General features: G+C 38.0%; 1 protein-coding gene across 1 annotated transcript in view; it reads left to right on the plus strand.

Annotated features, from left to right (window-relative positions):
* Nucleotides 1–1,214: 1,214 nt before the first annotated feature.
* LOC104162713 (brain-specific angiogenesis inhibitor 3-like) overlaps nucleotides 1,215–15,213 on the plus strand; it is a 44,293-nt gene continuing 30,294 nt past the window's right edge. The window contains exons 1-6 of the mRNA XM_009701518.1: nucleotides 1,215–1,361; nucleotides 1,927–1,996; nucleotides 6,806–6,872; nucleotides 9,024–9,109; nucleotides 12,553–12,651; nucleotides 12,982–13,153. Of these exons, the coding sequence (XP_009699820.1) occupies nucleotides 1,298–1,361; nucleotides 1,927–1,996; nucleotides 6,806–6,872; nucleotides 9,024–9,109; nucleotides 12,553–12,651; nucleotides 12,982–13,153 (558 nt within the window). The 5' untranslated portion in view covers nucleotides 1,215–1,297. The remainder of the gene's footprint in view (nucleotides 1,362–1,926; nucleotides 1,997–6,805; nucleotides 6,873–9,023; nucleotides 9,110–12,552; nucleotides 12,652–12,981; nucleotides 13,154–15,213) is intronic.

Consider the following 15,213-nt stretch of genomic DNA (forward strand, 5'->3'; position numbering starts at 1 on the left):
ATAAGGGAAATAGTATATTCACATTTTTTTCAGGGTAATATTGTGTTTTACGTATGCAGTTTCTCCCTAAAAGTTTCTGTACTATTCCTCAAAAATCATTTTATTGTCAAATTCTTGTTGCAACAGAACGTGCTAGCTTTTATGAAAAAATTGGTAGGAAAGCAATTAAAGTTTCATAGTGGGAGTTCATAACATATGAGCCAGCTAGTGAAAAAAAGGACATACCACATAATAGATGTGTATGCTGCATAAAGGAATAATAAAAAAAAAACCCTACATTTCTCAACTATGATCTTGCATTGTTAATACTGGGTGTGTGAATTTATTTTTTTTTTAACCTTGATATAATTTTGACACTTCAAATTGTGATAAGAATAAATTGTGATAAGGATATTCTCAAATTACTGGTGTGGTTTTGGTTCTGAGGTACAATGCACAGTGCACTTTATAGCCCACAACTGGCATTTTAAGTCACACAGTGGAGGGTAGATCATCATTTACACCAAGAAGCTCATTTATATAAGCTACAATGTCAAGTTTAATTAAGGGCTGCAGTGACAAAAGAAAGCCGATTGCATGTGCTGAAAATACTTTTCAGATGGCAAATGACTGGCACCAATAAAAACAGTATCCAGGGTAATTGTTAAGGTTGTGATACTTAAACCTGATTAAAAATATCTCAGGGAGTATATCCCAATAGGTTAATGTTCTATAAGACTTAAATAAAAAATAAAATGAAGCAAACTTAATCTATTGCCTAAAATTCCAATTTAAAGTCTGGATCTTTCTGCATGGAGGGAAAGAAAACATAACTGGCAATTAGGAGCCTTTGTATCCCCACATTTTCTTTATTCAGCTCTGTAAGATTTTATAATCGGTAACTTTGTAGCTTGCTTACCACAATGACTTTGTGATGATCCCTGGTCAAAGTAAATGTGTAGAGGAAAATCTGGTGGCATGATTTATTTGGTGTTCTTTGTCTCTGCTCGGCACACTCAGTGTTTGGGAAAACAGTCAGAACCTCTTCTGCCTAATCCCCATCAGCATCTCTCTCTCTTTCTCTCTCTCTCTCTTTGTGGCCGCCACATCATAAGGGGGGAGTTGATGCTAAGGATAAAGGTCAAGATGACAGAAAATGACAACCTTTGAATTGAAAAGAGAAATGAGTGTCCCTAAGTATTCAGCATGAGCTTCTCTTTGCTCCCTGCAGGGCATCTGCACCACAACCACCGCGTTTTTACACTTCTTCTTCTTAGCTTCATTCTGTTGGGTTTTGACAGAAGCGTGGCAGTCATATATGGCTGTTACTGGAAAAATTAGGACACGGCTCATAAGGAAACGTTTCCTGTGCCTTGGATGGGGTAAGTCCATAAAATACATTTCCTCAGAATCATTGGAATGAAATGTTTAATGCAGCGACAATGTCAAGAATATCATAATTTTCTTCAGTAAATCTGGAAGATAGTAGACAGCATGTTACTAAAAAGAAAACTAGGTTAGAAGCCTTTCCACTTTATCTCAAGCTCAAGCTATGCTGGTGTATATTTTAGCATTCTTTTCTAAATATGTTTTAACTAAATTTTAGAAGATTCTCAGCAAAGTAGTGTAATACCAAGAAATCAAAATAAAACAAGAAAAAACACACTGAATATTCATGAAGCCTCCTCCTAGTTCACTTTAAGACCTGTCAAGTGTACCAGTAATTTAGCTACATCAAAGTGGTACACCGTGGGCAGAAAACAGTGTCCTCCTCCCTGCCAGTGCTTCAGAAAAACAAATCCTGCGATAGCATTGTGCTTCATTAAACGATTCATTCCACGTAAAATTGGCCACTTTGCATTAGCTTGCTCTGTCATTTTTTGTCCAGGCAGAACACCAATATTTCGTTCAGCCTCTAATGGTTATTACTGGTTTGGTTTTTTTCAGGTTTACCAGCATTAGTGGTTGCAATATCAATAGGCTTTACCAAGACAAAAGGATATGGAACAGCCCACTAGTAAGTCAATCGGAAATGATAAATTGTGGTTTTAATTAACAAGACTGTCATACCCATCAGGAATTACATAGCGTAACCTGAAGGCTCTGCAGGTATCCATTCACACTTGGAGCTGTCCTGGGAGGCACTGAGTGGTCCACGAAAGTGCAAAGAGAAAACCATGTGTCAGTGATGGACTGAGCTCCACAGAGCGCCAGGGATCCTGGACTTCTTGTGAGGTTGTGAAGTAGCCAGCTTTTAGAAACACCGAGAATTAGGGCCACTTAGACACCTAACGTTTATATACATTTACCAAAGAGAACTTTAAATCTTATGGCCAGCCTTTGCCAACCTCTAAACATGGCTAAAACTGTACTAGCAGGAGTGTCTTTGGCACCTAGGTTTCAGCCCACCAAGGCTTTAATGCCCCTGAGCTGCTTGGAGCCAAAGCCCCCCAGAAATCTCAAAGTAGCTCTCCCACCCATCCCCTCTCTCCTGGAGTGCCTGACCCAGCCCGTTTCCTGGACTGGACTTGAGAGACAGCGAGGAGGAGATCTGTGTACTTCATTTACATGTTATTAATACAGTTCCTGTTTAGCTACCTGACTGGTTCCAGGGCGTATTTAGCACCCTGGAGAATTCAGTCCTCAGCGAGGCTGCCCTTCGGTTGTCTCCGGCTGAAGAGGTAGCTTGGGCTGAGCCTCCAACCACCGAGACGTTACGTATGCGAGAGCGCATTTCCTTCAGTCGTCCTCTTTGGAGCTCTCCTCACGTTGCCTGAGAAATTAAGTATGCATCTGGACAGAAGGAGAGGAAATACGACTCTGTAGCCTGGTAATGAGGGCATTCATCAGAGATGTGGATGGGTTAGGTCAAGTCCTCGCTTCAGTGAATATTTAATTATTCTCCTTAGCATCATCACTGAGTGAGATCAGGATTCCCCCTCCCTGCCCTGTGAGTCCCACCACCTTAGCACATGGCAGGGGAGGCTTCGAGCCCTCGCTCCAGCTCTGGGCGGGTAAGGATTCCAAAACAAATCTCCTCCTGAGTACCGGCTCTAACCACTGAGCTCTTTAGTTTTAAATTGTGACAATGTGCATCTCGCTTTTTTTTTAATAAGGAATGGCTTACCCAACTGAAGTGCTTAACTTGCCCTTATAGCTGGCAGTCATCTTAGCCAGCTTTTGGGAGCTATATTGTGGACCTGCTCCTCTCACCTTTTTTTTCTAACTAATATGTGCTCATCTTGCTGGCTTTTTTGTTATTTAGTCCTTGAACCAGGACTGGAGAAGCATTTAGGCTGTGACAATTACAAATCACAAGATTACAATGTCCAGACCTCATTGGGGATGTAGCTCTGTCCCTTGCAGGATCAATCCCATTGCATTTACTCTACGGAAATTATTCATGTGTGACTACTTGCTTTAGTCAGTGTTGCATCCTGCTTCCTTCCTGGGCTGAATGCATTTTTCAAAGAGGATAAACTGAAATATTCAGACAGAGCAACGAATCATTCATTAAGGGTAACCTGGAAAGTAAAAAAGAGCATGTACATGTAACAGCTCCTCTCCTGGGATACAAATTCAGCTGACACGATGCCATGGGACAAAAGCACAAAAGGAGCTGTACAAGGGACAAACAGAACCACAATGCATCTTTCTCATCTTATTTGCAAATACATTTTCTTGACATTTGACATCAGAATTACATGAGGAAAACAGAGAATGCAAGGAATGGAGATTCCTGCTCCATCACCAACTGATGTGCTGCCCCATTCTAGAAGCCAGCAGATAATTGTGTCCCATAGCAACTGCTGGGCAGTGTAAAAGCAAAGCTCTGCTCCTGCTCCTCCTCCCATAACTAAAGTGCTCGTGTAAGTTTTTTAGCTGCTTGCGCTATATTTGGCCTGTTTGGCTGCCATCAGTTACACACATGCTGCTATCAGAAATGCGTCCTGTTGCAAACTATTCCTGGGCTGTAAGATGCTGGTTTTGAAAACGATGATTTCAAATCGAGAAAATTAAGATTGAAAGTGAAGGAATTTATTCCAGTGCCATAGTCCCACACATGAAGAGATTGATGGAAAGGGAGAAGGCCCAAGGATATTTGAAGCAGATCTCAGTTTCATACATATATGACTGATGAGGGGCGCTTGAACTGTTCACACTTGAACCAATTCTGTGATCAACAGTCTCTGATTTCTATCTTTTTCTTTTAGTCCTAATTATTAGACAATTACATTTCTGTACATTTAAAACTACATATGAAAAATATTTTACACAGACAGTTGTACTGATATAGATACAGAAGCTGAAGGGATTTCCTAAGAATAATAAAAAATGACAGTGACAAATTTTTAGATATTTCAGGACATCTGAAAAAGATTTGTGTGTCTGAAAGCTCAATTGTATTGTCCAGCTCTTTCAGTGAGTCTAATAAGTATTGTTCCTACCTCTCTTCAGATGATCAGAGCTATGAAAGCACCACTGCTACAAGTTATGATTAATAAACCTGCATGACCTACTCATGTTTACATACAGGGCTATATATTAACGAGCAGTGCAGATAACTTCCAGATAAATTTTTGCTGATATATCAGCAAAAATTAACATTCTGTCATGGTCATGCTCTCCTAAGAGAAGGAACCATTCTCCTGGAGACCATCAGACAACTCCCAGAAGGTACAGGACACATGACTAAGTCTACAGCTACTTCATCACTCAGCAGAATTTTATGATCATGTACCATGGTCCCATAAAACCACCAGTGGATGCTCTTAATACTAATCAATTTATATGGCTTTCTGCTCTGTGGGGATCAGGAAGAAAGAAGACAGAACCAAGGAACAAAATAAAAATAACTATAAAGCACAGAAAAAAGCTATCAGAGCAAAGAAAAAGAAGAGAAGAAGGGAAAAATAGTAAAAAATTTGACAATTTCCTTGGGGTATAAGAAGGCACCTGAGAATCTGTCTTCAGAAAGTCTTCCACACAAAAAGCCTGGGGAAAGTGCATTTCAGAGTCGTCAACTGGCAGATATTGAATACGTTACAATAATCATGTCACACATTGCTGAAAACCCAGATTGTTGAAAATTCAGATTGTGCAAAGAAAAGAGGAAAACCTCTACCTTTTTTTCTAGTCCTGCCTCTAAATGGAAGTCACTCTTCTCAACAGCCTTTTTACTTGAGGGCATCGGGAAAGGAGGGAACAATTCTCTCTTGATCTTAAAGGTTTTTGTGGTAGAAACTATTCTCTTTTTATTTAAAAAATAACTTGTTGATGATTTTTTTCAACACAGGTAGCTGAAATTATGTTTCAAATACAATGCATCAACAATTCTTATTAAATGATATTTCTATCTCCCAATAAACATGAGAATTTAATTACATGTCTTAGTTACACAGAGTGGTCATCTTCACTAAGTTTAAAAGTTCATACTGGTAGGGAAATGCATTATGAATACATTCACCCCTCTCAGAAGCCCATGTTCTCAGTCTCTCACAATAAATAACCTAGCTTTCAGAAAAATAACAAGAAAAATTGCAGAAAATTTTGAAAGCATTTTTCTTTGGCATTACAAAAATAAACTGAACATTATTGTTGTAGTTCTTTTTTGAGGTAGGATGTAGAATAGCCTGACTTATATTACCTTTTTAACAGTGAAGCAGATATGAACTATTTGCATCAATTTATCATCCCAGAATTTAGCACACTGATCCAGTTGGGTTCATGTGGCAGATTTCACATGGCTTCATTGCAAGGGGAAACACTTTTGTTCTTTGCAGTTAGAATTCCAGCCGTAACAGACCATTAATATTATGATGTGCTTGCATTTAATTTACTTGGTTTTCAAGAGTACAAAAACAGTACTGGAAAATAAAGAAGATACGCATGATTCTGATGTGAATGTTTCTAGATGTGAGATCCAAGTAAATTATTTGAATGCATGTAATTGAGTTTTCTTATATGTAGGTGTGATCATGCATTCAAATAAACATGCAGTTCTTTGAATGGGTAATCACTGGGAAAATAGCACAGCTGCATTTACTTCAGGGTGTGAAGCTCCTGATCTTTTGCAGATATGGAAAGCTTTACATCATGGTATATCAAATATTTAGAATTTGATTCTGTAAGTGCTCTGTGTTTGGAAATCTGATGGTTTTCAGTGAAAGCCCTGATGCAGTATGACAAACTCTGCAAGATTAGTAGCTCACCAGAAAATACAGTTTTCAGATGCTTTAAAATATACATTTGAATTGTTTGCAAAATATTCCAGAGAGTACAGAACAGTTAGATCATATATGATTTTTCTTTAATGGGAATATTGTGTGTAAGACCTAGTTCTAATAGCAATTACTAAATGACATAAGAGAAGATATGTACAAACTTGTTTTTTCTGCGTTAGAGGTCCTTGACCTTTCATTGGTTTAAGTATAGACACTGTCAGACACTGTAACCTGGAAATGTTTCTAGATGCCTACCTGGCAAGTCTTGTTCAGTTAACTCATCATACATGGTTAGAGGAGATTCAATAAAGTTTTGCAAACTTATTTTCTATTGTGCTTTTAATATATTTTAGGCATGTCAGTATATGTATAGTTCACATTAAAACTTTTGAAACAATAACAATTGGCAATGGAAATAACTTTCAACTCTACATCACCATATCAACAAAGTAATTCTTTTTTATGTGTGCATATAAGTCTCTATAAGTAGGACTGAACATACACTGGAAGTATCTCATGCTGTAGTAATTATTAATGCTTTCTTGACAATGCATTATACTGATTTTTAATTTGCGTTAGTTCTTCTCTAATGTTCTTTCCAGCTGTTGGCTGTCTCTTGAAGGAGGGCTACTTTATGCTTTCGTTGGACCTGCAGCTGCTGTTGTCTTGGTAAACATTAATATAATTTCCAGTATTTTCATATGAAATTGTGGAATGTGGTATTTAAATTATAAAATCTTAGCTATAGAGTAGCATTACATTTTGCTGTAAATACTGAGCTCAGTATTGTTTAAAACACCTTCAGTATTTTGAATGTGTAATTCACTTAATTGGATCACTTCTTTATGCTGGTTATCTCTCCATGTTTACACAGTAAGCTGTGAAAGAATAAGGTACTGATTAGTGGCACAGACACCTTGTTACAGGCATCACTGAGTTATTATCAGTGGCATCTACGCAATTGTCACTGCCTTGTGAAACTGGGTGACAGCCTTGATAGAGTGCTGCTTGGCAGCGTATAGCTGTGCCAGCAAAAGCCACAGGAGGAGTGGGACCAGCCAGCAAGTTCTCCATGGCTACTGCTTGTGAAGGCAAAGAAAAAAATCATCATAGCTGGGAAGTGTTACGCACTTGTCTATAAATCTTCCACATCTCCGGGATGTAGGATTCACTTTGTCTAGTTGTAGACATCTGCAATGTAGATTTCTGCATCTAAGCTAGTTATCCCAGCCATATTTCATTGTCAGTGGAGAAAAATCCACACTTTTAGGGCTCAAACCATCAGAAGTGTTTCAGGCATCTACTTCGGGGTAAGATGAATTGCACCCTACATGTGCCATCAGCTATCAGTCATCTGCTTTGCAATAATTTGTTTAGCATTTTTCCCTTACAGATTTTAAATCTAATTCTTTCTGCTCCACCAATTTTGTAGTAGGATAGCTCTATCAACACTGGTTATTTCTGATTTTCCCTTGCAAAAGGGAATCGGACTTGGTAGTCATCAAGGATATAGGCATTTAGCTACATAGATTTTCTTGAAATGGATGTTTACTACTCCCACAGAGTTTGTCTCATCATTGCCTGGAGTCAAGCCAGGATCCTTTTGTACAACTCACAGTCCCTGTCATGATAGAGGAGCCAAGGATGTTTACAAAAAGCCAGTAATAATTTTCACATGGAACTGTATGTTCTCTGTGTAATTGGCAAGCTTTGTTCAGAGCTGTTTGGAGTTCACAGTCGCAGTTTGCCCTACCATTAGCTGGTAGCTGTGGAAGGAGCTGTTCCATGCAGCCACTTAAGCCTAAGTGTACGAAGCAAGAGAATAATATAGCATCAGCTGAAAAATGTAAATGCTGAAAATAAAGTGATAATAGGAAAAGCTGGAAAAGAGTTGGCCGGGCACACTGGCAACAATTAGGTATTTTGGCACTGGTCTTGCAAAATCTGTTTGAAAGGAAAAAAGGATTACCCTTTTCTAATTAAAAAAAATGAGGAACATTTATTTAATAGATTCAAAACTTGGTATTACCTCTTTGCAGGCCATGCAGAGACAGGTTCATAGAGTTCAGTTCAATAATACAAATGGATAATAACAGTCATTAAGTTGTCCATTAAATGCCATTAGTATGTCCATTAAGTGCCAAAGTCTGGCTACTGAAGCACTTGAATGCTTTTTTTGGGTTAGGTCTTCAACCCAGGTATGTGATCATAACACCATTTACTTTAATGGCGCTAAACAGACTTACCCAGGCATTCATCTGGCCCACATAAAAAAGGAAACGAGTCAAACAAGGCTGAAGACTGGCATTTTGGTGAATGACATAGACAATGACTAATGTGCAGGAGGATATGGAAAACCACGGGCTGGTTCTGCCTAAGTGGGAACACCCACGTGGACTGAAAATGCCTAAAAAGGAAGATGGTTGCGGTCATCGTGTGCTCTGACTAGCTCGTCCCTGTGCGCACAACTCAAATGCGGTGGGTTTCCTGGAACAGGAGATGTCATTGCAATTAAAACTGAGGAAATATTAAAGCTGTATTACTCAAGTTTCTGGCCAGCAGAGACATACGCGTATGACTTGATACCAGGCGTAATTCAAGATTCAAAAATAAGCCTGTTGCAGTGTACGTGTGTGTTACCCATTTGAGAATACACACTTTTGGCATGCTCAGGGACAGTGTTACACACATTCTGATGGAGTACTTGGAAGTGTAACAGGAGGCATTTTGCAGGCCTGTGAGAGCCTTTTTCTGAAGTAACAGGATACAGTATTTTCTTTCAGTGTCTGAAAGATCAACTGTTTGTTTTCTGTTTGACAGGTCAACATGGTGATTGGCATTTTGGTATTTAATAAACTTGTTTCCAGAGATGGAATCCTAGATAAAAAACTCAAACACAGAGCGGGGTAAGCAACAACTGGGTTATTTTAAAGCATATTAAAATTGTATCGACAATTTTCAATTACAGATATTTGCCAAAAATGCTTTTGATTGTGCTTTGATCTTCTCTATCAGTGTAACAGTGTGTCTAACAGATTCCATTCATCTCAAAAGCTGCTGTTGCATTATCCTGAGGGAATGCAACTAAACAAACTAAACATAATAAAACACAAGTACAATAGTATTAAGTTAGTAAGAATGAGGATTAAACAAATCTCAGCGGAGGTTTCACAAGAATGTCACACACGTAAAGTTGTTGCAGTTAGGAAAACAGTTTTATGAACTGTGTGTACTGAAGGAACCGATTATTTTTGTCTGGCTGTCAACTTTAATTATTACAGTGGGAAATGTTACTCATTTCTGTAAACCGTTATAAAATATATTTTACAGCAATGTATGCCTCACTGAGGTCAATGCTTTTCTGCCATTCTGACTATGCGAAGAATTTGCCTTTGTTCTTACATCCATATCTACATAGATACATGTTCTAAATTAGTGCAACAGAAGTTCAAAGTAAAAAAACAGGTTTTAAAAGCAAAAAAAAGAAAAAAAGGTAAATGGAAATTCTGTGTTATTGATTATTTACTTGCATTTACATTCAAATTCTGCTTATTATCATAAGAAGAAAGGATTATGACAGTGGTGGTATCAGAAACTCTTTTTCAGTGGATGACAGTGATTTGAAGTACTGCAGCAGCAAACATAGATTCATTCCGTATTGGAGAAAAACATTTCACAAGTACTTCATCACCTTCTTAATGCTTATGAAAGTATATTTAAATTTGCATAATCATTTTTTACAGCTACATATTCTAGTCTTGTCTTTTGGGCCAGCTTGCAGTTAACACCACCAATATCTACGTTTCTAGCGATGATAAGCAATGGTATCCTTATTTTACTGTGTATTACTGCTATGGGTGAATTTATTACAGCTTCATTTTGAATTATTTTATCATTTCACTAACAGTAACATTCCTAATAAGTTCAATTCACTGGTTAGATCAGCAAATTTATGATAAATACCTCCACTGATGTGGTTTGCATTTAATATTAATTCAATTAAATCTTTCTGGTTTTCAGCTCTTTCACCATTATTCTGACAAATGTGTGCCAAAAGCTTTCATTTTGTTTCTTCTCTTTTCCTCTTTTTTCATGAGAAAGTATTAAGTTCTTAACCTTACTTTTGTCTACATTACTTCGTCAACATTCTTAACTGTGTAGTAACACTGATGAAATCTAGAGTATTATAAAAATAATCAAATTATTTCAAGAGCAGTAATAACTTAGTAATCACCCATTCAAATTCACAAATTCCAGTGATTTAAAGATTTGGAGCAGCCACGGGTTTGGCTTTGTACATTGTCTAAGGATATCCAAGCTTAGACTTAACTGCATTTTTTTTTTTTTTTTGAGCTATTCAGTTGTTGGCTATAGAAATCTATTTGCTTATAGTCTGCTTTCCTGATGAAACAAATAACTTGCTTTCTAACAGTGCGCGATTTAGTGAAGAGTATTTTATTTTAAAGGAAATGGATAAAGAACTAGAAATTATTCTGTCAGAAACAATCCGGCTATTCTGAGAAAGCATGGAGATGCCCTAATCGAGAAACTATCGTAACTTTTGTGATAGTACGAGATGGTGGCTTGGCAACAGCATTCCTTGGTACTCCTTGGCAGATGAAGAGTCTGGAGTCATTCTTTGGGGCATAGAAACGGGTGCAGCATTTGTCCTCTGGTAGAAAGGACATTGCCACTCGTTTCTCAAATATCTCTCGCCAGTCGTGCTCAGGGAGGCAACTTCGTTCTTTCTGGCAAACGTTGGACCTGTGCAGGTCAAAAGTTCAGCTGTAGACATCATTTATATAGGATTTAAAGCAGTGAATGGGGCAAAATATACTAACTCCGTATGGTTTTTTCCACCTTAATAAGCATATGGAGAATCAACAAGTGTCTTCATGAATGTCAATTGTTTTCCTGCCATAAGGGGTAGCACACATATATGCCCAACCAGAAGGATTATATTTGGTCTATATACACATCAAGTTCTATTATATGCAAGATCCAGAACAAATCTACAGAGCTAAAGAGAATAATCCAATCTGATGACGTTGAAGTATTGCCAAGCAAAGATGGAAAGTATTTTCCCAAGCTTAGGTTAAGCCTACCCAAGGCATTTTTCTGGTTCATTCATTAATGTAGATCTCTAATTGGTGTAAACTGACGTGGATTCACTGAGTTCTTTTTGCACCCCACAATCACCCTATACAATGTCATGGTTCTCACTAGTTTCTTAGGGAAAAAAACTACATTTTTATGGAAAATATGCTGCACTTTTTAAATGGAAAGTCATCATTTTGTTTATCAAAATGGAAACCACTGGAGTTCAATGTTGGTTTGGGCACTATGTTAAAAATCTTGTGAATGCTGGGTTTGGCAATAAAAAGGAGTTCTCTTGATTGAAATAACAGGGAAAAAACTGAAGTGTTATCCATCTTCAGCACGTTGACCACTTTCCAGCTGGGAATAGGTAAAGCACCCTTCCTGTCGCATCTCAGTCAGCTATGGTTATTCCTAGTTCTGATAGCAGAAAGAGCAGGAATAGCGAAAGTCTTTATTTAGTCAACTCAGGAAGCCGAATGCATGATGTATGTAAAAGAAAATTTAAATTCCAGGTTTTGCCCTTTAACTCTTCTGGCAGGTGCTGAGGTACAATTGTCCATACAAAATGCTTTGAGCTTAATGCTTATGTACTGTGTTTTATTAAAATGCAAAACAGGTCACCCTTTTTTTAGTACCAACTGATATTTATTTCATCAAATTCCATACATTTCAAGCCCTGTATTCAGACCTTCATATGGCATGAATAAAATCAATCTAGATGTTAGTGGGCCATTCAGATCACCAGTACAAATCTGACTGTACGGTACGCCCGTACTGATTTGATGCTTGAATACATTTTGCAGGTTTCTTTCTCTGTTAATGTTCTGTAACTGTACATACTTCATATTCCTCCTTTGCCTGTCCTATACTCCTTCTCAAGCAAGTTTGGATACAACTCTCTTAACAGGTCTGAATAGAGGGATTTCACTTTGTGTGTCTATCCTAGCACGTGCTTATGTTTACTTCAGTGTACTGAGCGGTTTTGATCACTGGGCATTTGGGGCCTTTTTTAGCTTAAATGGAAGAAATAGAGTCTGCATGAAATGAAGCCCCATAGCATTAACGTTTAAAGCTAACAATAATGTAAAGTACAAAGTACAGTTTTGCAACAACATAGAGCATTCATCCTGAATAAGTCTACTTACTTTTTCTGCATGACATCATATTTAAAAGCTAAATTTCAGTAGCAACGTTTTTTGGTGACAATTCAATATTTTGTTCTTTTTGTGGGTGTTCTGTTTGTTTGCAGTCAGATGAGTGAGCCTCATAGCGGTTTGACGCTCAAATGTGCCAAGTGTGGAGTAGTTTCAACAACAGCTTTGTCAGCCACCACCGCCAGTAATGCCATGTTAGTCCTGATCATTTACATCTTCTTGTTACAAATCTTATACAGTGCATGTGAGACAATAGTTTGATGATGACTACTGTGTTTGCTAACACTGTATAGAGTGCTGAGCACGTTTAAATACTTTTTAACAAAAGAAAAAAATGCAACTGTGTTTATTAACTGAATACAGGATATTCTTTAGAACATAAAGTACGACATTGTTACATTCTTGTCTGTGATTTTCAAGTTAACTTGATAAAGTGCCATCCTTAAATATGTTTTATTTTAATAGTGAGCTTTTAATCATTTTTACAATATTACAATGCTGCTTTTCTCTTTTTTTTTCAATAGGGCATCCCTTTGGAGTTCCTGTGTGGTGTTGCCACTTCTAGCCCTGACTTGGATGTCTGCAGTTCTGGCCATGACAGACAAAAGATCAATATTATTTCAGATACTTTTTGCAGTATTTGATTCGTTGCAAGGCTTTGTTATTGTCATGGTCCATTGTATTCTCCGAAGGGAGGTGAGGAATGGCTTCCCAGTTTTCTAAAGGGCTGTGCTCCTGTTAATCTCTCAACTGCTCTTTAATGTTATACACAGCTTGCTCTGCAGAAATATATTTCAGAGAGAGAGAAAAGTATTTTGTGGTGAGATGTACAGGAACGAGGGGAAGATCAGTTAACTCCAGGCACAGAATATCAGTTTCAGTATAAAACTGTACCCACTTAATTAAAGGTGGCTTTTAATCAATCCCAAGTTCAGTTTATTTCTAAGTGTTAGGCTTTCCCAATATTGTGAGTATAGGGAAATGCTAACATGAATGCCCTTTTCCTGAAGACCAAAAGCTATAGATTTCTGCAGTCTCTAAAACGGATTCAAACACAAAATGATTTCTGCTTATACTGTCCCTGAAAGAGGACACAAGGAGGTGAGGTGTTATGTTGGGGAAGATCTACCCTTTTGGTTCTACAAGCTCAGGAACATACTTAAGGTAACATCCGTAAGTTATGAGGACAGTGAGGACGAAGGCAGATGAATGCTTTGAGAACAGCGAGGAGAAGCTAGTACCCCAGCCTGTCCTTCACAGCTCAGTGCCGCCCACCGCAGAATCCATCACCACTGACATCTGATGTGCTCTTTAATCTGGCTCTGGTGGCAGCTTCTCTAAGCTATCTAACCTGCTAACGAGCCCTACATTTTTATTGAGCTAGGTTTGAGGGCAGCAACACAACATCTTTGCTGGCAGATCTGTGGTAGCAGGACTGTCTATCAAAAATGAGCAGGTGGAGAGCAATAACCTGGTCCACCTGCATACTATACATTAGCCATTTATCAACTTCAGGACATTTACCACACCAGTAAACCAAATTACACTGGCTAGCATGGTTCCTTGTGATTGGTAAGAGTTATTTGAAAGCACTTCAGGACTAAAAAAACAGGAAGATGTTTCAAGAAAGGTTTCTTGTCAATGCTGAATGAGGAATCTCACACAGTGGTTTCCCTTTCCACCATTCACACCCTTTAAACATTGAAAGTCACTATATTCATGAAAAAGAATTACGAGTGACATGTTTCAGTCTTTCAGTAGTGCACCACTTTGCATGAACTTTATATCACTAACCTACACAGTATGCGTATGTGATTATCTTATCAAATAATTAAGTTTTCAATTTTTAAGGGAAAAGTTTATCAATATCTTGCAGAAATTAGCACCTGCCATTGTGCTGACTCCATCCCACTTTATTCAAGCTCTTAGAGGCTATGAACTTTTGGTTTTCTTAGTTTATCAGCTTTCATAGTGGAAGGGGTTTACTTCCTTTAGTACCTTTTCTTTTTTCTTCTTTTTTATTTGTTTTTTTTTTGTTCCCTGAGGATAAAAATATGTGCAGAATAAGAGATAATACTCAAGACAGATCTCTTTTATGTAGAACTGTCTTGCTATCCCCTTATTTTCTACAACATTTTCTTTCCTGGTATGATTTACACCTATGAAAGAGGGTATTCTCATCTGTAGAATGGAAAACCTTCATTTCACATATGCTTTTACTAAAATAGTAAGACACTGCAACTATTTTCAGTAGAAGGAATGGCAGTTCCATACTGACTTTCCTGTCTACGAAATTTGTATTTCCTTTGTGATATATTAATTAGCTTGGAAAGGGCATACTACCTCCCCCTTATTGTCCTGAGGAACCATTTTTATTTTGAAATATATATCTTTAGCTCAAGGTTGCAGATGAAACCTTCCAAAACAAAGTAGTATAAACAGTATTATCTTTATAGAATCATAGAATATCTCAAGTCAGAAGGGACCTGTAAAGATCGTTGAGTCCAACCCCCTGCTCCTTGCAGGACTACCTAAAACTACGCCATATGACTAAGAGCGTTGTCCAGATGCTCCTTGAACTCTGACAGGCTTGGTGCCATGACCAACTCCCTGGGAAGCCTGTTCCAGTGACCAAACACCCTCTCAGTGAAGAAACTTTCCCTAATGTCCAACCTGAACTTCCCTGAACTTTAAGATGAAATTGAACATGCATCTTCCCACAATGCCCCAAGCCTTGAAATGAAGACAGGTTCCCT

The sequence above is a fragment of the Cariama cristata genome, unplaced genomic scaffold (genome assembly GCF_000690535.1).
Source record: "Cariama cristata isolate BGI_N322 unplaced genomic scaffold, ASM69053v1 scaffold746, whole genome shotgun sequence".
Lineage (NCBI taxonomy): Eukaryota > Metazoa > Chordata > Aves > Cariamiformes > Cariamidae > Cariama > Cariama cristata.